The sequence below is a fragment of the Chlamydotis macqueenii genome, chromosome 6, assembly GCF_036417535.1.
Source record: "Chlamydotis macqueenii isolate bChlMac1 chromosome 6, bChlMac1.mat, whole genome shotgun sequence".
Classification (NCBI taxonomy): Eukaryota; Metazoa; Chordata; class Aves; order Otidiformes; family Otididae; genus Chlamydotis; species Chlamydotis macqueenii.
In genome coordinates this window covers 25,181,504-25,201,057 of record NC_141561.1, presented here as the reverse complement: position 1 = coordinate 25,201,057, position 19,554 = coordinate 25,181,504, and the positions used below count along the sequence as shown (strand labels likewise).

Genomic DNA, 19,554 nt, shown 5'->3' with positions numbered 1-19,554 from the left:
CGGCTGGCATTGGCTCTGTTGGACATAGGGGAAGCTTTTAGCAGCTTCTCAGAGAAGCTACAGAAGCTACCCTGCTACCAAAACCTTGCCACACAAACCTAATACACAAATTCTTGAAAATCAGCTAAAGACTTCATACTACTCACATTAAGTCATTACAAGTTTTAATACTAATTCAAGAAGTGTAAGAACAGTTCCCATTACATCATGTCATAATTCCATGATACGGAAATAATAACATGTAACTAATTTTTTAATTTATTAGCTATACCAGTAAGCATCTGTGTCTTTCAAAACGCAGAGTGGTAACTAATAAGCAGATCCACATTCAGATATAAAAACAGAATGAAAAAATGTACAAACATTGAGAGATACCAACTCCCACAGGAAGTATTTCAAAGTGTATGTGTACATCACCACTTCTACTCAAAGAATATGCGAACAGTCATGAAATGACTGAAGACCCTGTCCTCTAAAATGCAGCTCAGAAATGCACTGATGTTTGGTTTTTTTCCTGCTACACTGTGTTGCAATACATAGACTCTGTGCTGCCCTTATCTCTTAAGTGCATGCACAGGTCAGAGCCTGTGTCAATAGTCTGATTCTGATAAAAAGAGACACAGCACAGATGATTATTACAGTCTCACATTATGCGGGTATTGGAAAAAAATAGAAGCAAAGGACTTTAAAAGACTCCAAGTGGCTCACAGGAGCAAAATAAAGAACAAAAACACCTAATTTGAAATTGGACAGAGTGTCCCAAGTTTGACAAAATATGTAACAAATTTGTACTTCACCAATTCTTAGATATATTATTTGAGGGGAAACAAAAACAAAGCTCTACTTCTGGTTTTCTTTTAATGAAGGAGGAATCATAGAATCATGATTAGGAAACTAAATGTTTTCCACAAAGCTTCAGCAACAATAACAAGCTCCTTTGCTGCGCAGCTTCTACCGTTAATGACAACAAGTACCACGGCTTATTTCTGGCTATAAAAATAGATTGTGGAGTAACAAGAAAGTTGCTAATAACATTTAAAAATTCCACTAATACGATTAGATTTATTTTTTTTTAAATTTGATGTCCTCCTGTATTCCAGAAATTGTAGGAAATTCCTGACACGCTAATTTTAAAACACAGGAGCAGACGCTCTTAGTTGGCCAGCACATACATAAGGAAGGGTTCTGTAGTTTGCTGTTTTAAACGGCTGCTGACTTTTCGCAGAAGTTAGCTGCATGTGGACATAACAGTCTATTGTGTTTACAGTATTTACAGTAACTAAACAACAGACTTCAAATGGGAAGTTTACATCAAACACCACAAGGGCTCATTACCTGTGACCTTTTGCTACAGTAACATAACTGAAAATGACAATTTCCATTCTATTTTGAAAAGAAACTCGTACTCATTATTTCTTTCATTAGCACAATTTTTCCTATATGTGTTTTCTCCACGTTTATTGCAAAGAAGTGACAAAATTATGAAGTATCTATTTAGTTACAGTACAATTGTTCTCATTCACCGGAAGGCTAGTATATGCAGACAAATATGAAAAATGTCAGATTAAGCTCTGTACACTTCAATTCACAGCAAGTGTGCACGATCCTTGCAACACGACCAACTTTTTCTAACCCTTGAGAGTTGAGTTTGACACCACATTCAAAATCTGAATATGCAGAAGCAGAACAGCACACATGAAGTGCCGAAGAACAAGGGGGCAAAGAAGATGCTGCCAAAGTAGGCAAACAGGAGGCCTGATTAAGCATGGCATATGATCCAACACCGATCTGCTCTGGAGGGACAATTAGTCCTATTACAGTGTCAGAAAAGAAATCTGCTTCACCTTGACAGTACCGTCTCTCCATCTCCAGAGGGAGGTGGGATCTCTATTACAACAGAAGATGAGGCAAACAAAACCAGAGCTTTGACAGCAACTGCAGGTATATGATGCATTTCTGTCTGCAGCACTTGTAAATACACATTTTGTGAATACTTCACCTAGAACAAAAGGGGTGTTTTATGTTTTACAGGGTAGGATACAGAATAGACTCAGAAAAGTTACCATCCAAAAGTAAATTAAAAGAGAATTCAGACTTTCACATTTGGCACTGAAGATTTAAAGATGTAAGCTTAAATGGTTCCTCAACTGCAAGCAAGGATACCCTGCAAGTTTCTGTGCTGCAAATTAAAGCTATTTCTGAGAGGAAACGGAGGTGGAGGGGGAAATGCCATGGCTGGGCCGTTAGACTAAGACGCTTCAGACGGCATTTCCTTGCAGTCTGTCCCGTTAAGAATCCCTGGCGAACTTGGCAGGGCGCGATCCAGGTCTCGAGAGGTCCTTGCCCACCCCGTTCCCAGCTGAAGACCGCGGCGGCCGGGCACATCTCCGCGGTGGGGCCGCCGGGGCAGCGCGTCGGTGCCCACGCCGCAGTGCTGCGAGGGAGCCGCGAAGGGGCTCGGCCCGGGCGCAGGGCCTGCTGCCACCCCACGCCACGCACACGGAAGCGTGTGGGGAGCGACACGACTAGATCCGGCCCGGCTCCAGCGGCTTGGCTCTAAACACAAACGGCAAACACGTTCCTAGCCAGCCCGTTAAAAACAGCTCCCGGCCGCGCAGCAGCAGCGCCTCCCGGAGAACACCAAGCTCCCGTCCTCGACCCCGCGCCGCAGGCCCCGGCCGCCCCAAGCCTCAGCCGCCGCCGCCCCCTGGGCCCCGGCCCCCGCCGCCTACCCGCCAGGTAGTTGGTCCACTTGTACAGGACCCCCTCCATCGCTCAGAGCCCGACGCCGGGCCGCATCCTCCTGCTCCGCCGCGGGGAAAGGGCGGCCGCCACCGCGGGGATGGGCGCTTCACCTCCCGTCCCCGCCGCTACTAACTCCCTGCGCGCGCGGAGGCGGAGCCGCTCAGGCCAGGCACGGCGGCAGCGGCGGCCCGCGGCGGCGCCACCCGGCCCGCGGGGCGCTCCGCATCTCCCATGCGCGCCCGGCGGCGTTGCCCGGCCCCGGCCCCGGCCCCCGCCCTCCTCCCGGTTGTTTCCTGACGTCCCTTTCACTTCCTGAGCGGAGGGGGTCGGCCCGCGGAACGGCCCGCCCCGTCCCCGTGTCCGGCGAGGAGGAGACAGTGCCGCAGCGCAGGCTCAGCCCCCGCACCACCCCGGTCTGGAGGGGACAGTGCCACGCCGGCGGCTTCCTGGAAGCGAGATGGGCCGCGGGCTGACGCTGCTGCTCCTGCCGTTGGCTCTCCTGGTGGCGCCGGCGCAGGCCGAAGGCGGGACGGCAGCCGCCGCGGCGGCGGCGGCGGAGGTTAAAATCGAGGTGCTGCACCTCCCCGAGGCATGCAGCCCGAAGAGCAAGAAGGGGGATCTGCTGAACGCGCACTACGACGGTTTCCTGGCCAGCGACGGATCCAAGTTTTACTGCAGGTGGACTCCCGGGGCGTGGGGGCGGGTGGAAGGGAAGGGAGGCCGCAGCCCGCCGGTGTACGTGGCACAGCCTGCCTGCCCCGAGGAGCAGCGGGTCCCGCGTCCCCGGGCGAGGGCCCGCCGTGCCCCCTCTGGTAAGCGGGTCCGGCTGTTCTCCCAGCGTGGGGCCCACGCTAAACGCGGCAGCATTAGTAATTGCTCCCCATCTCAGCCTTCCTTCTTCCTCAGCCGAGTGCTGAAGGATGTAGGATTTACCTAGGGTCAGGGGAGACCTTGCGCAGAGGTAAGCTGGAAACCAAAGCCAAACTTGAGGCTGGTGGCCGTTGCCAGCCAAGGGTCAGCCAGTCTGGGAGGGTCGCCGAGAGCCTGTAGCCCACACCTCGCAGGGAGAAGCCCTTTGGCTGGGCGAGGAGAGAAAAAAAAAAAAACGCGTTATCCCCTGCCTTGTTCTGTGTGGTAATGTGTGCAGGAAGACTCGGGTTTGCAGGAGGAGCTCGTGGTAGGAACGCAGACTGCATATTTTAGACTGAAACTCGAGAACAGGATGCACTTCTACATCGTTGGCATTTTGCAGGACAGCCACATTACACTGGTGGTTTGCAATCCGTATGTCACTTCCCTGATGCTGCACCTCGATTTGTGCTGCTTTCTTCTTTGCCCCAGTGTTAGCATTTAGGCTTTTGCTTTTTCACTTCATCCCATTCATCTATTATCAGGCTTTTTCAACTTGGTTTATCTTGCTTTGCACATAAATTGTTGTGCAAAAGTTTTATTTTTACAGTGCCTTGCTTTTAATGGTAGTGCATCCTACTAGTGATGCAGGACTCACCTGTGCAGAACTATTTTCCTTCAGGTACCTAGTTCATTCCTTACCTCTATTTTGACAGATCTTAAAGACTGTGGCCTAGTTTATTACAAAATCTTGATTTGTTACTCCCACCTGTATCATTTAAGAAAAAAAAAATCAGTAGAGGATAATTCTACATTTAACAGTACCATTTTCCTTGCATTTTTTTGCCTGTTGAAGTAACTGATTTTGGCATATACAGTGTCGCCCTCTGACTTTTGAGCTACATGCTGCTGAGCCACCTTTCAGTGTAGCTCCTATACTGGGGAAACCTCATATGACCAGAAGCTGGCTCACGTACTGAATATCTAAACTGAACAGAGCTGTAGGTGAGCACACAGTAATGCAGTCAAAACTGCCAGGCTCCCTCAGCACACCCATGCATGCTCCATCCCATCCCAGGCCGTCCTACAGGGATGTGAAATGCTGAAGACATTTTCACTTCCTAGCAGTGAATTGCTCCCAGCGCCCCCTCCTCTTGCAGACTTCCTGCAGCAGCACCTTGTTTCTGGCATGCAGCATATATGATCGGGAAGACTGAATGATTTTGTAAGAAGTTCGTTTTTTACTTGTTTTGTTTTTTTTTTTAATTGCAAAAAGAGGTTGCCCCTTACACATCTCAAGATTTGACTCTTAAGAATTATAAATGTAGCAGAAAAACAGTGTTAATACTTTATATTCTTGCACACTAAACATTTTTTTTTGTATTTTAATAATCTAACGTACGTTTTTACTGACTGCTAACTTTAAATTATTAAAAAAAAAAACTAAATTCACTGTTATCCACTCACTCTTTTTTTTAAGTCGGACGCAAAATGAAGGTCATCCAAAATGGTTCGTTCTGGGAGTTGGACAAGTCATAAAAGGGTTAGATATTGCTATGATGAATATGTGTCCTGGAGAAAAGAGGAAAGTGACTATACCGCCGTCATTAGCATATGGACAGCAAGGATACGGTAAAAAAAAAGTTTTAATACCGAACTTTATCTTTCCTCTGTTTTATTTTTTTCAGACATACAGTATTGTAAATTACTGTAAGAATTGGTGCTCTGTTGTTTTTGGAGGCATTTAGGGTGATGACTGCAGCTGTGCAGCCTAGTCCTGCTCATTCCCATGCAGTTTAAGTGGTCCTCATCATAGACCTACATCCAGGCTTTGCAGTTTGCATCAGAATTCAGTACATGGCACTAGATGTGTTTTTCCAAGTGTTGCCATAATACAAAAAACTGACAGCAAAAGGAAGATATTCATGATTCATATCAGCATTTTTTGTCTTAATCTATTATATTCTATTCATGTTTAGTTTCTGTTATTTAACTCCTACCTCTTAGCTTTTTAATGAAATTCTGTGTCTTCTGAGCAAAATGGAACGTAATCCAGCGCATGCCACAGAATTAATCTAAGTAGAAATCATTTGTTTAAAAGACTGCTTACATTCTGGATACTTAATGGATGATATCATCCCATTACATAATAATTACAACAGTACAATGCATGAAATCTGATTTGAATTTATGATGCTGAAGTGTGCAGTCTACTTTAAAAAAAAAGTTCCAGTCAGAGTTTTATGCAGTGTTTCAGCACTCTTAATTGCAGATAACTTAAATTCAGCTCCAACTTGGGTGTAGTAGTTTCTGTGAAAAGGTAGCTCCTGCTCTCTAATAATTGTTTGGTAATAGTGTTGTGTCAGAATTCCATGCACCAGTTTTGTCTTTGATACAATTCCATTGTAGCCGGTGAAGCATACTAGGAATATTTTTTCCCTTTGAGCATAATGTTTAATAAGTAAGCCTCATAACAACAAGGAAAAACACTGACACAAATAAAAGTATATTCTTTAAACCTAATACTAGTGTTAACTGTCTGTTCTAGGTAGCAGTTCAAGAAAGTATTGTTCTCCTACAACATAGCTGTCCTCTCTCTCAGCGTATTCCTGCATGCTGGGGAAGATGCCTGCCTAATCTTGAATTAGAAAAGATGCATGTGGCTTTCTAAATATTTACATATCTTTCCCTTGTTGGTATGTATATTGGTAAACTATGGGCACTGAATTCTAGTATTGTATCTTTCTTTTGTAAGTTGTATATAAACCATAATTTATATTCAGATATATTTAAAACATCTACATTTTTAAAGCTTTAAGGTTAAAATCTTCTGGACTCTGAAACCTGTCATTTTTACTATGGATATTTTAGATGAGAAGCACAAGTAATAATTTTGTTTGCCTTCTGTTTATAAAGAAAGTAGTTTTTCTTCTGTTTATGAAGGACGGGCACAAGCTCAAAATTCTGTCAAAGTTCTGAGGTTACCATGTCATGCTCACTGGCTTTGGCTATGAATAGAAGCAACTTGCATGTTCATATTTTAATTTTCCACTGCATGATTTCTTAATGCTTTTTTGGCACTACTTCTAGACCTCATTAGTTTGTTGCTGTCTCCCTTCAGTTCCCTTTTTTTTTTTTTTTTTCGCCAGATGCATGATACAATGACCTGAATTTATAGGCAGTGGTATTTTATCAGTGATATCAGAAAATGGTTTGACAAAGGAATAATGAAGTCTAATGTGGTTTTTTTTTTTCTTGAGGGACCAGACAAAATATCCCAGTAGGGGTTTTTTTTGTGTTTTTTTTTTTGTGAATCAGATGACTTACATTCTGTTGCTTCTTTCTAATGAGATGCATATTTTAAACACTATTTTACATAATCATAGGTATAATTCATAGTAAGTCAGTAAAACCTGATATTGTATTCTTGTTTCTTCAGGCAGAAAGCATATGCAAGTATTGGTCTATTACTGTAATCTTTTAAATCAGGTTCCATATATTAAATAAAGGCATACATCTTAGAATCAATCTCTTAGTAAGCCACATTATATGACAGTATATGAAAGAACGAGAACTTTAGAAATCTTTTCATGTTAACACAAATCCTTCTCAATTTTTAAGAGTACCTGAATTGATATATATATATATCATAATTTTATTTCAGGGAAGTATATTGTTTGCAAATCTCTCTCAAAATCATTTATCTAATACAATCTGAACAATCTTCCTATCTAGCTGTATAATATTTAAATTCATAATTTAATCTGAATATTAACACAGGCTTTTGTAATAAAAATATAAGATGCTTTACAAGTGAATTTATCATAGGTATGATCTTTGAGCATAGTGTCTGATTTCTTAAATGCTTTTTTTTTTTCTTTTATTTATAGTACAGGGCAAGATTCCACCCAATGCAACATTGATCTTTGAGATTGAACTTTATGCAGTAAATAAGGGACCTCGCAGTGTTGAAGCGTTTAATCAAATAGACAAGGACAATGACAGGAAACTCTCTGAACTTGAGGTAATATGATGTAACTAATTTGGAATAACTCATTTCTCATTACAAGAAAGATGCTGAGGTGCTGGAGCATCTCCAAAGAGCAACAAAGCTGGTGAAGACCCCAGTCTTATGAGGAGCAGCTGAGGGAACTGGGGTTGTTTAGTCTGGAGAAAAGGAGGCTGAGGGGAGACCTCATTGCTCTCTATAACTGCCTGACAGGAGCTTGTAGCGAGGCAGGTGTTGGTCTCTTCTCCCAAGTAAAAAGCGATAGGACAAGAGGAAATGGCCCCAAGTTGTTCCAGGCGATGTTTGGATTGGATATTAGGAAAAATTTATTCACCGAAAGGGTTGTCAAGCACTGGGACAGGCTGCCCAGGGAAGTGGTAGAGTCGCTATCCCTGGAGGTACTTAAAAGTTCTAGACATGGTGCTTAGAAACGTGGTTTAGTGGTGGACTTGGTAGTGCTAGGTTTACAGTTGAACTTTATGATCTTAAGGGTCTTTTCCAACCTAAAGAATTCTATGATTCTATGATTTATAAAACTGTAGGTATAGTTGCATCAGTGTTATCTTTACATGAGCTGCCTCTGCTGCAGTTCGTCATGGAAAGCTTCTGTATGCTTTACACAAACTACACTGCAATGTTGAAACCTGCGTAGATTAGTACATTAATAGGTCTCAGACTTGCTGGGAAACAAACTTCAGATGTGTCTGCACTGGAGTCACAATAACTTAACGTATCTACCCCAAGGGTCCTTGAAGATGGCTGTTGAGTACTGGCGTCAAAGCCACAATGGTTGAACTTTTTTTCTTTTCTTCTAGATAAGCCAGTATTTGAAAGAAGAATTTGCAAGAGATGGCAAAAAACGTCATCCCTCAGTCCATGATGAAATCTTAGCTGATATATTTAAGAAGAATGACCATGACGGAGATGGTTTCATATCAGCAAAGGAGTACAATGTGTACCAGCATGATGAACTATAAGCACTTAAAAATCTTGTTTGTTTTCTGGACACTGAATTTTAAATAATACTACGTTGTCACAGAATTTTTTTGTATTTTTTTTAAAGTGGCATCTTTTTATATCTCTTAAGGTGACTGTAAAAATCTTATTTTTAACATTCAACTAATAAAATGTGATAGATATTTCCAAAGAAAGAAATAAAATTGGAAAACACCATGATCTATTACTAGTGGTTCCTGCATCATGTCCTAATCTGCAGTATTGCTTAGTAGACTTTCTCATTGTGTAAATTACTGACAGAAATCATTATTTCTCTCCTGTCAAGCACACAAAAATGGTTCCAGTACCCGTTGAGATAGTTAGAACGTAACTTCTCAATCGCCTGTAAAATGAAGAGGGAAAACAGAATCCCAGGAAGATAACTGCATTAAACCTCTACAGGCTCCTAGGCTGGCTTCTTGAGGAATTGCTGTTTGCTGCACATTTAACTATAAAAGGCCTTAAAATAAATGAACACTGGCTGTGGAATGTCAACGTAAAAGTAGAAATGTTTTTAAAGCAACTTAAATTAACATCTTTGATGTAGTATTAACATGAATAATTTGGTGTTCATGAAAAAGCAGTACTTTAAAAATCCACTTAAACTTTGACTTACTAAAATTACCAAGTTAGCCAGTTTATTCAGCAGCACCAAGTTAAAAATCTACAGGATTTACTGGGATGAGGTGGAAGACAATGAGAGATATTCTGTATAAACATAAGTAATTATTTAGGCTTCATTCTGGTTTCCCTCACTTTGGAAAAATGCAAAGTAGCAGCAATAGTTAATAGTACTTCAGGCTCGTTAACTGTTTAGCTTTTGCAGATGTCACCATTAACACTTGTGTAACATACTTTTATCATGTGAAAAGCAATGGCTATTATTTATTTCAGCATGTAATAATCAGATGTACACAGTGAAAGTGGCAACACAAGTAAAGAAGCTTCCATACCTGGGTTATCCTTAAAAAATCATTCTAAAAGGTAGAAAAACATTTTTTGTTTTCCCAGTATAGGATAGCACAGGGGGAGCTTCAAGAGTGTGCAAACGAACAGCACTCTCAATCTCAGTATTGTACAAAATTCTGTGGTGCCCTTTGGTGTTTATATTCTCACCAGACTTAATTGTCTGTGGTTGAGATCTACCAGTTAAAGACCTTCACCCCCGAAGTCTTTTTGGAAGGATTTAGTTCTGTTATTTTTATAACTTTCCAAAAGACTTTCTGTTAAGCAATTTTTTTCGAACACATAAAAGAAAGTCAAGAGCAGCTGTGACCTAAAATCCAAACGCAGAAGGTGGACTTGCTGGTACATTTTAGTAACCTAAACAAACTGTTGACATATGGTAATAGCATCCTAATCTGAAATGCCTATCCCTATTTTTAGTTGTTCCTTTTCATAAATGAAACATTAGACTGAGCTAAGTTTTAGCGTGTTTTTTAATCTGATACATCAATTAAACATTTATGAGAACACTAAATTATTAACAAATATTCTCATTTTACCGTCATATGCCAGTGTAGATAAAGGCAGCATTTTGGGGTTTAACCCAAAAGTTTGTGTAAACAATTTAAAGTAAGTTCTAGCATATATTTTGATGTTATGAAAATACAGTTAAAAAGTACATTTTTCTTTATAGTGATAATGAAAGGAGAAGATTCTAGAAAGAAAAGCAGTGTCAGGGAATGCATGAGGGCATTTTCAAATAAAAGGTCATTGACTGTGAAGCAAATAATTTGAAGATAATAGTGTAATAAAATGTTTTGCACTTTCACTATTTTGCATTTAAACAAGTTGGGTCATATTTACTAATTCTGAAAAGTTTGTGGCACAGTTATGCCCAAGTCTGCAACAACAGGCACTTACCTAGCTCAGTTACTTTACTCTCTTATGCCAGAGGCCAAAACAGGGCACAGCATGCAGTCGTACGTACTTTTGTCCATTGAAAGAACACTCTAGGCATCCGTAGACTGTCTCCCTTTTAGAACTTCCCATTCCACAAAGGACACAGGGACCTTTGGGGATGTTGTTATTAAGTAAATTAATTCGGATATGAGACCCTTCTCTGAGATAGCTTGTAGAGAGATCAGTCATGCTTGCAGCTTTTTCATAATAATCTGTAAAAAGGTCCTCCAAATAAGCATCAGAGTTAGCAATGGTATCCACTACTCTTTTATCTGAAAAAGAATGCACCAAGAAAAGAAGCAATGATTTGTCATTACATTATGAACTGTTTACAAAACAGTGTGTCAATATAATTATGGAAATAACAACTGATTAATGAAACCATTCTAATCATGCCATCTTGCAGATTGCTCCCTATCAAAAGCTCTGTGTGATGAAATTTTTTCTTTAATTACAAAAAAAAGGCACTGAAAAAAACAGAAATTTTTATATGACCTATAAAATTATCATATTTTTTAGAAATGCACCTAAAAGATAGTCATGAGGCAAACTTTTGAAAAATTGGTGCCAAATCAAGTCACAGCTGCGTACTTTTCTCTTTAACCATTTTTATTTTTGCATCTCTATTTTATTTTCTAAAAATTGTAAATTCACCTTTTTTCCTAGCATTTACCAAAAAAAACCCCACCAATACTTAAAAGCTTTAGAAAATTTGGAGGACTTCATGTTGACCTCCTAGCAGATTTCTGAGCATCCAAACACCCCAGGAAGAAATCACTTTTGGAACTACCTACCTTTTCCCTTTCTCTTCAGGGACTGATTAGTAGATTGGATGAAAAACTTTTAGGCAACTACAGCTACTGAGATGTATCATACCCACTGAAGATTTATTCCCTTAGTGTGGACTGGAGCAGCACTGAAGGCTTGGTCCATAAAAGCCCTTTGATCAAGAACGTGACACACTGGATCAAGCACAACTATACAGACAGCCTTTAGAAGGATGTGTTTCCTGCTCAACATTTATCTTCACACTCAGATTTCCAGATTTCCAAAATACTTACACCAAGGCGTGTTAAAAGTGTAGGATCATGTTCTGAAGGAAATGTAGCTACATACAGTGACACTCAGTTTTGTTGGATGTTGTGTTCATATCAGAACGAGAAAAGAGAACTACGATGGTATCTTGCCCATGTCCCTACCATGTGAACATATAGCCTAAAGATTTAGGCTATATGTTCCACTTAAATATTTTAATTAATATTTTTTATATTTAAACTTAAAAGTTTGCCCTGAAATATTATTTATAGATTATAACTTGTCTTGCATAACAGTAGCTGTAAATGGCAAGAATGGTTAACAGTAAGCCTGTTTCATAAAGTTAGTTGTATAATTACTCCATATCAGTTTATTATCAGCCACAATTTTTTATTTTAAGATCTTTAGAGTTTTAATGACCAGCAATACCATAATTTGTGATTTGTGAAAGAGTCAGATTCTCAAATATAAATTTTAATAACTTTACAATCATTTCAATACACAAGAAATTAAAGAGATACTTTCCCTCAAAATTTTCTTCTTTAAACCGTCATCTTGCGACTAATTAAAGAAAGAGGAATATACTCTTCATGCATTAACTAAGGCATTTGGATGTAAATATCAAAAGTCATACTTCGATGAAACAGATTACTCTTTAACCTCCTTAATTGGGTCAGTGAAGATGCTCCAGATTTCTCTTTTTCAAATCCTCCTTTTGAAATTGGAGTGACACAGAGTTCTGTAAAAATTAAAACCAACTTTTTAGAAGAACAAAATATAAAAGCAATAATTGCACATCAGTTTAATATGCTTTATAATCTATAAAGCTAACAGTGATTAATTTCAGCTTAGCTAGTGTTTTTAACGGCTAGTACCACTTTTTAATACAAGTCTGCACACAGCAATAGCCCATAGAATCAAGTGACACAGAGTCAATGGGAATTTTAAAACGTTAGTGGCTTTCAACATACATCGTCAGAGTTTGTTTTGGTTTATGCACAATTTATGGCCATGTTAAGGGACTAAGACACTCAGTATCATATAAATGGAAGCTCCCCTTCTGAAGGAGAAACATTTCTATTATCTCATTTGAAACTAAAAATGAAAAATAATCAGCAAGGCTGTGAGTTCTGCAGTCATCTCTTTCAACACTGAATCAACTACCTAATTTTTTTTTTTATAAAAAAAAAAAAAAACAAGTATCACCTAAGTTTCTATCCATAACTTGAAAGAAAGCCTTTAACATGAAATACAAGGATAATAAATTACAAGGAACTGAAAAAACATGTTTTAAATTTTCTCAACTGAGAATTCTCTTTAATTACACAAACACAAATATCAGCTTCGTTGATTATTTCACTGATAATGACTTTAGAAAAAAACACTGGGCGTGTACCTACCATTACATAAAGGTAAAATAAAATTTGCACAAAGGTAAAATAAAATTAAAACATTACTAAAACTGAAACTGATGTTAGAGCACTATTGAAGTGAATATTAAAGAATTACCATACTGTGTTATCTCTTTTACTTTTAATCCAGTAATAATGCCTGGTTTGGAGTATATTTAAAGTTTTTAGGGAAGGGTAAAGGTATCTCACAGCTCAGTAAAAAAGTTCTTTACAATGCAGAGCTCCTGTTGCAGAGGTTTATACTGTGTATGCCAAAGGATACAGAGCTATTTGCTACTTTCAGAACACAGTGCTGTACAGATCTGCAGAGACAGAGGTTCCCTCTCTAACCAGGTCTTTTACCTTGCTATTTACCGAAAGCCACAATGTTGTAGAGAGTCAAGCAATTCCTGAAAGAGTTGAGTGACTCTCATAGAAGTTCCTGTTTTTAAGTACATGTGAATCTGGTGATTAAAACTTTATCTAACATTACTCCAGTCGATGGGGAGTTTTGTGTTTGATATTATTAAGAACTAGATCAAATCTTCCATTGACTTTCTGGTTTATTACTAACAATGTTGATAACATAAATAGTGTTATAAGCTACACTTTAATTAGTGCAAATAATGTAAATACATAAGAGCTATCCTTTCCCCAAAAGGAGAAAAACTTACAGGAGCTATGCAATTTTTTTTATCAGTTTCCAGTAATTGTGATTATTTTTTCCTAAATATCTTCAGATATCTATCTGTGGTAATGATGTATCAGATTGAAATTAAAGCCCTAACAGAACAAAATGTTAGCTTAGTTTAGAAGTTCTGCACACTTTGTTCTTCACTTCAGTGTTTTTACTTGCCTATTTTATGCAAAACTGATGAGATAGTCTCATAAGCCTGTTCCTTGCAGGCTAGAAATATAAGGCAGTGATTTTTTTCCTCAATGCAACTACAGGATTCTTAAAAAATTACAAAATCATAGTTAACTTTTTCAAAATGTTTCCATGACAGACTATTTTCTAGCACCTGTCTTGTTTATCTTTTCAAGAATTATTTCTCTTAGAAAGTCAGACTACTTACGTGTATAAAATTAAAGCATAGCATTGTATGCAATATAGGCTTATGTATATCAAGAGCAAGAAAACTGTTTTTAAAACATTATCAATTATTAATCAATCATTATAAATAATAGCAGCAATTTCAGTAATGTGCATCACTTACCAAAATTACCATCCAAATGAATATAAAGTTCAAATACACTAAAAGCAATAGTTGTATGTGCAGGAAAAACAATGGCTTTGTCCCTCCCTTTATAATTCTGATCTTCAATAATGTGAAACTGTAATTTAGAAAAGCATCAAAAGAAAAAAAGTTACAAATTGAAATGAAAAAATAAATAATATCGTAATTGTATATATTGAAAATTATAATGCCAGGAGGAAGCTTTGATATTGAAGATCGAATTTCACAACTAAAGAATTTTATATTAACTTTGCATTTTAATAAAGTTTGATAGTAACTTAACTTGCATCACTCATTGAAAATTATAGGAATGATTTATAAATACTAGCAATGGGCAAACCTCAGAAGACTTGTAGGCTCAATTATACAAACACGCTGAAAAGAGAGAGGGCGAGGGAGGAAGGACATAAGACAGGGAGTAAGATGCCAACCCTTGAAATGATAACAACCTGAAGTTCCAAAGTGTTATAGAAGATTAATATAATAATGAAAGGTAAGTTATATGGTTATTGGAGATTCAAACTAAGAAGAAATAAATTCCACATTTTTGCTGAGGCTTCATCCAAAGCAACGGCTCATTGCCTAGTCATTCTTTCATGCATTTCCCACCCCTCAGTCACATAAGCAATATTAACAAAATATCAACTTTTAATTCAGTTTACATCAGCACAATAATATTTATTTGCTTCAGATTTTTTTCTGAGCTTACATCAGTAAAAATGCAATTAAATCCAACCATAGATTTATAAAAATGAGCTTTTTTTTGTTTGTTAATTTAAGTTATGAACTTTGTCAAGCATATTTACCCTCATTGTCTCTCCACGCATTCCAGTATGGACAGTTAATGAGCACTGCCTTGTAGTTCTAATACTTTCCATGACCACGCACAAAATTTCCATCCTACTTTTTCTTGATTGATGGACTAGACAATGATCAAAGTTTATTTTTCTAAAATCAAGAGGGAGGCAGGAAGGAAATTCTGAGATTATTAGCAATTTACAAAGCAGCTAATAGAATTAGTAACTTTAAATCAGTAAATAAATCACCATAACTGTCTCATAGGATTAGAACAACTGACTGAGGAGGTCTCTGGAAACTTAATATTGATTTTCAGCCTTTGGGAACAGAAGTACTAAACAATTCAAGGGAAGCTAGTAATATACAAATGTTAGATAGGATATGTAGGACATCCTGGAAAATTCCAAGTCTCTCCATCTGACCCTGTTCTTAGTAACAGTAAGGAACTTTCAACACACTAATTAATAACAATTTTCTTTAAAGTTATATAATGCATGTAAGTCAGTAAGAATTTATGGAAAATAGAAAGTAAAAGCTATAGCTATAATGCTTCTATAAAGCTTCTGACAATGCAATGTTTTGGTTAGAAGCCTAAATGATGGCCATACAAGCTGGCATACACTCTGGATTCAAAACTGGTTAACTGATACGCATCAACTACAACTGAAAAAAAACCTGTATCACTTATAAACATGGAACAATCATGAAACTAGTGTTTATAGGAGAATTTCTACAAGCATTGGCTCTTAGTCCTATAACACCTAATATTTTATCAGGAGACTAGGACCTCTTCACCCACTCACAACTATTAATTATAATGTTTGGAGATTACAAATAAATCAGGAAAAGGGAGGTACAGAACAAGAGAGGTTATGAATACAAAATGACATGCACTGCTTGGTTAATAACTACAAGGAAACAATATACATTTGAAAATACTAGATGCCACATCATGCATAGTAAATAGTTTACAGGGATACAACACTGGGCTTCACTGGGATGACACTGTGGCCAAGGGATAATCTTTGAAATATAAACTAGAGAATTACACCTAGAATTAGTCACATCATATTTCTATGTGTTTGGCGCTTGTGCTAGCACTACAGGAACATCAAGTTCGGTTTCAGTGTCCACAGCTCAACAAGGATGTTGAGAGTGCATTTAGTGAAGAGCCATAGAAGATTATGAAAAATTCAAGTAGATAAACCTACTTTGCTTTTCAAAGAAAAGGCTGTGTAATAACCTCATAAAACCTTGAATTGGCAATAATACATATGGCTCTCTAAATCGTCAGACAAAGACAACCTATTTCTGAAACCTGAAGTTGGGTAATGTCATTCAAAGTAAATTTCAAATTTTCAATAGTATGGAATAACTTGGATGGAATAACTATGGACCTTGGATGGACTCTTCCTATCTGGATTTTTTTTTCCTGAAAGATGCACTCTAATTCAAACAAGAATTAATTCAGAAAAATTCTACAGTCTATGTTGTACAGAAGGTAGTGTGTCTAATCCCAGTGAACAAACCTGAGACTCTTGGAAAATACTAGATGGTAACTGCTATTGATTGGCTAAAAATAATAAAAACCTAATGATTTCAGAGATTCAGCCTAACTGTATGAAATATAATTATGGAACCAGAAAACAAAATATGTAATACAACCTTGTAGTAAGTTCTTTAAGTAATGTTGGTACTTCAACCTCATGTTTGGTCACTATGCCAAACGAAGCTTTAAAAGCAACAGAATCTGATCCAGCAATATCAAAACCAACATCATTCATTATCTGATTTCCTCTTCTACCATTAAGCGAAACATCTGATTTGTCTTCGTAGTTGAGCAACTGGTAAGATGAGACACCTGAGTAAAAGAAGATAACCGTTGCATGATGAAAAGTCTGAACGCAGTGTTTTTACAAAGCAAGAAGAGAATAAATGGTACTGTTCCTACTGTGATTAACCATTTCAATGTGGAATTCAGAGCTGCACTGAGCACTTATTTATTGGTGTTATTACTGATGACTAATGGAAAGAGAGCGCATAGGGGTCTGAGGGATTTCTGTGCCTCTCTCTGGCAGTTGTGCCCCTGCTCATACATACGATATATATCCTGGGCATGAAATGGTGATAAGGGCTATTTCTGTATTTCTGTGCTTGTCATTATTCTCCTAAAGTCCTTTTACCTGTAATTGTGCTGTTGGATATAGAGTGTCCTAGGTTTAATGACAGAGGTTCTGAAACATAAAACAACTTAGTAGAGGCCACACAGAATATTGAACCTAGGAACAAAATGAAAGCCACTGTGTGTAAAATAATATTAGTGAATTCTGAATTTTGTCTAGATGCAGTACAAATTAACCTATCATTTCTTCCATTTTTGCAATACGTGAATGAGACATGGGTGTGCCAGTAACATTGACTTTGCCTTTTACCCGACGTCACAATTAGAAAGACCTACCACACTTTCCATACATGCTTGATGATTCCAGGGACTATGTGGGTTTATTCTGAAGGAAAACAACAGATTAATTCTAACTTACTTGAAAGTTTGCATCAATTTATTGTACAATCAAAGGGTAGGTGCCAAAGCATTTCTATAATGCTTTCTTTATAACCTTAAAAACATTTCTGTTACACTAAGAGAAAAATATTAGAATGCACTGGTTGCCAATATAAAATGAATATAGCAGGTAGACTACAGGGATTAGGCATCCAAATATATTTGAGACTCTGGGTTTTACTCTTTTTTTTTTTTTTTTTTTTTCTTAAATCCTTTGAAGCTTTTAGGATAAACTGAAGTCACCTAGTATGAATCCTGTTTGTCTTTATTTTTAACCCCCCAAAAAAGTTCATCTATTTTTCATAATTCTAAGAAGATTGCAAATGCTTGCCTCTGTCACAGAAAAAAAAGGAAATTCAATTACAAAGGCCTTTGCTTACATTAAAGGACAATACTTTCTGCACATGACATCTAACCTTTACAGAAAGGACTAGTAAGGTTTTATGAGACTCTTTAATGAGATTTTGCAATCTCTTTCTCAGAATTTCTAATAAGATTTTTTTTTTTTTTTTTCATTCAGGACAAGCCAGCTGACTTCTCGTGAATGTAAGACTAGTAGGATTAGTGGAATTCCAATTTTTTTCATCATGCTTGCATCCTGGAATCACCTATTTGTGGAGTCAACTAATATATCTGTTTTCTTGTGCTCACACTGCTTTGTCTTAGTAGATTATTTAAAAGATTTAATTAATGTAATTGTGCAATTAATGTGATCAATACTTCTGTAAAAATGGACCTTTTTCAAAAGAAAATAAAGCAATGAAACTGTGTTGAGACAACATAGCATGTCAACAAGAATTACACAGACTTTTCAAAGGAAGGTACGGGAAAATATAGCCAGTATAGTTCAATTTTGCACCTCCTAATTCTCATAGAATCTCCTAAAAATTTCTGATATTGCATAGCAAAGGCAATTTAAACACAATTAAGCTCTTTAAATTCACAAAGAAGATTAAAATAATGGAAAAAAATCTTAAGGAAATCCAATTGCTTCAGTCAAATAGCTGTTGTCAAGTGCTTCTGCCTGTGCAGAGCTCAGTTCAACACCAGGACTTATGGCCATTAAGCAGCTGCAGAACATACTTAAAAGCAAGCATATAGAAAAAGGTGAACATTAAAAACAAAATTTAAGTAGCAATAAATCAACATTCATCAATACATCTATCAGGAATCTATTGCAATTTGCGAGAAAACACAAGACTTAACTGATTTTGTTTCATATTTGTTCAGAAAATATCAAGATTTTTTAGTATAATTCAGGGGGGCTTTTAAACTCTTTTTCCAGTAAGTCTTTTTTTCTTTTTCTTTTTCTTTTTTTTTTTACCAGTTTAACTTATACTTTTTTTCTTAAATATTTACTACATGACTAAGCAAGACAAATTTTATTACCCACGTACTAAAGAACCATCATACTACCTACACAGTTTAAACTGTCTGCTGTTCTGTATCTAATAGAAAACATGCATTTTTCCACTTTGAAGAAAGATAGAAATCTTACCTGCAGAAATTTCTTTCTCCCCTTGAAGAATGTCTTTTAATGTGAAAGGTGTTGAAGCAAATTTAGATTTTTTTGAAAGCAAACATTTTCTTTTCTTAATCACAAGGCTCAGAGGTTGGTATTTATCAGCTTCACTGAGACTGGGCACTGGAACTAGTCTTCCTCCATCACCAACCTGTTTAACAAAGTTTTTGGTTGCAGCAGCAAACATATTACATTAGTAATGATAATAATAAAAAGCTCTATATCAAGTGTAACTTCCAGAAGTCAAGCCCATGTTCAAGTATATTTATAATGTTCTTTCCAAAAAAAATCAACACGTTTAAAAAAACCAAAAAGCTGTCAAACTGTTTTTTTACATCGAGTTGTATTCTGCTTGGAAAGAACCAATAGCATCTTAGCTACCAAGCTTCCGTGGTGTATTGCTCCAGACTTCTCTCAAAGACCTTCAGTTAAGCTCTCTAATTCTGTATAATGAATAATGAATTACCAGTGTAAACTGATAGGGAAATGTTTGCCCTTTCCTTGGC

The 19,554-nt window shown here is 37.5% G+C and overlaps 3 protein-coding genes across 6 annotated transcripts in view; 1 reads left to right on the top strand and 2 right to left on the bottom strand.

The window, feature by feature from the left end:
- PLEKHA3 (pleckstrin homology domain containing A3) overlaps positions 1-2,994 on the bottom strand; it is a 109,888-nt gene extending 106,894 nt beyond the window's left edge. For all 4 annotated transcript variants that reach the window (XM_086750522.1, XM_086750523.1, XM_086750524.1 and 1 more), the window contains exon 1: positions 2,733-2,994. In XM_086750522.1, coding sequence (XP_086606648.1) covers positions 2,733-2,772 — 40 coding nt within the window. In that variant the 5' untranslated portion in view covers positions 2,773-2,994. The remainder of the gene's footprint in view (positions 1-2,732) is intronic.
- A 99-nt stretch (positions 2,995-3,093) lies between these two features.
- On the top strand, positions 3,094-8,779 carry FKBP7 (FKBP prolyl isomerase 7). The gene is made up of 4 exons (XM_086751442.1): positions 3,094-3,423; positions 5,075-5,226; positions 7,485-7,618; positions 8,419-8,779. The coding sequence occupies exons 1-4, from the start codon at positions 3,203-3,205 to the stop codon at positions 8,578-8,580; spliced, it is 669 nt and encodes a 222-aa protein (XP_086607568.1). The 5' UTR covers positions 3,094-3,202; the 3' UTR covers positions 8,581-8,779.
- A 1,695-nt stretch (positions 8,780-10,474) lies between these two features.
- PJVK (pejvakin) lies at positions 10,475-19,235 on the bottom strand. The gene is made up of 6 exons (XM_010125451.1): positions 19,025-19,235; positions 16,632-16,827; positions 14,975-15,116; positions 14,148-14,265; positions 12,174-12,278; positions 10,475-10,776 (listed from the first exon to the last, which is right to left on the bottom strand). The coding sequence occupies exons 1-6, from the start codon at positions 19,233-19,235 to the stop codon at positions 10,475-10,477; spliced, it is 1,074 nt and encodes a 357-aa protein (XP_010123753.1).
- Positions 19,236-19,554: the final 319 nt, after the last annotated feature.

Excerpts from the sequence above, each read along its gene's own strand:
- FKBP7 (XM_086751442.1), top strand. The coding sequence starts at position 3,203 with ATGGGCCGCGGGCTGACGCTGCTGCTCCTGCCGTTGGCTCTCCTGGTG. Across the intron at positions 3,424-5,074 it reads GGATCCAAGTTTTACTGCAG|TCGGACGCAAAATGAAGGTC; the intron begins GTGGACTCCCGG and ends CTTTTTTTTAAG. Across the intron at positions 7,619-8,418 it reads GGAAACTCTCTGAACTTGAG|ATAAGCCAGTATTTGAAAGA; the intron begins GTAATATGATGT and ends CTTTTCTTCTAG.
- PJVK (XM_010125451.1), bottom strand. The coding sequence starts at position 19,235 with ATGTTTGCTGCTGCAACCAAAAACTTTGTTAAACAGGTTGGTGATGGA. Across the intron at positions 16,828-19,024 it reads GGAGAAAGAAATTTCTGCAG|GTGTCTCATCTTACCAGTTG; the intron begins GTAAGATTTCTA and ends TCTTTTACTCAG. Across the intron at positions 14,266-14,974 it reads TGCGTGGAGAGACAATGAGG|TTTCACATTATTGAAGATCA; the intron begins GTAAATATGCTT and ends TCTAAATTACAG.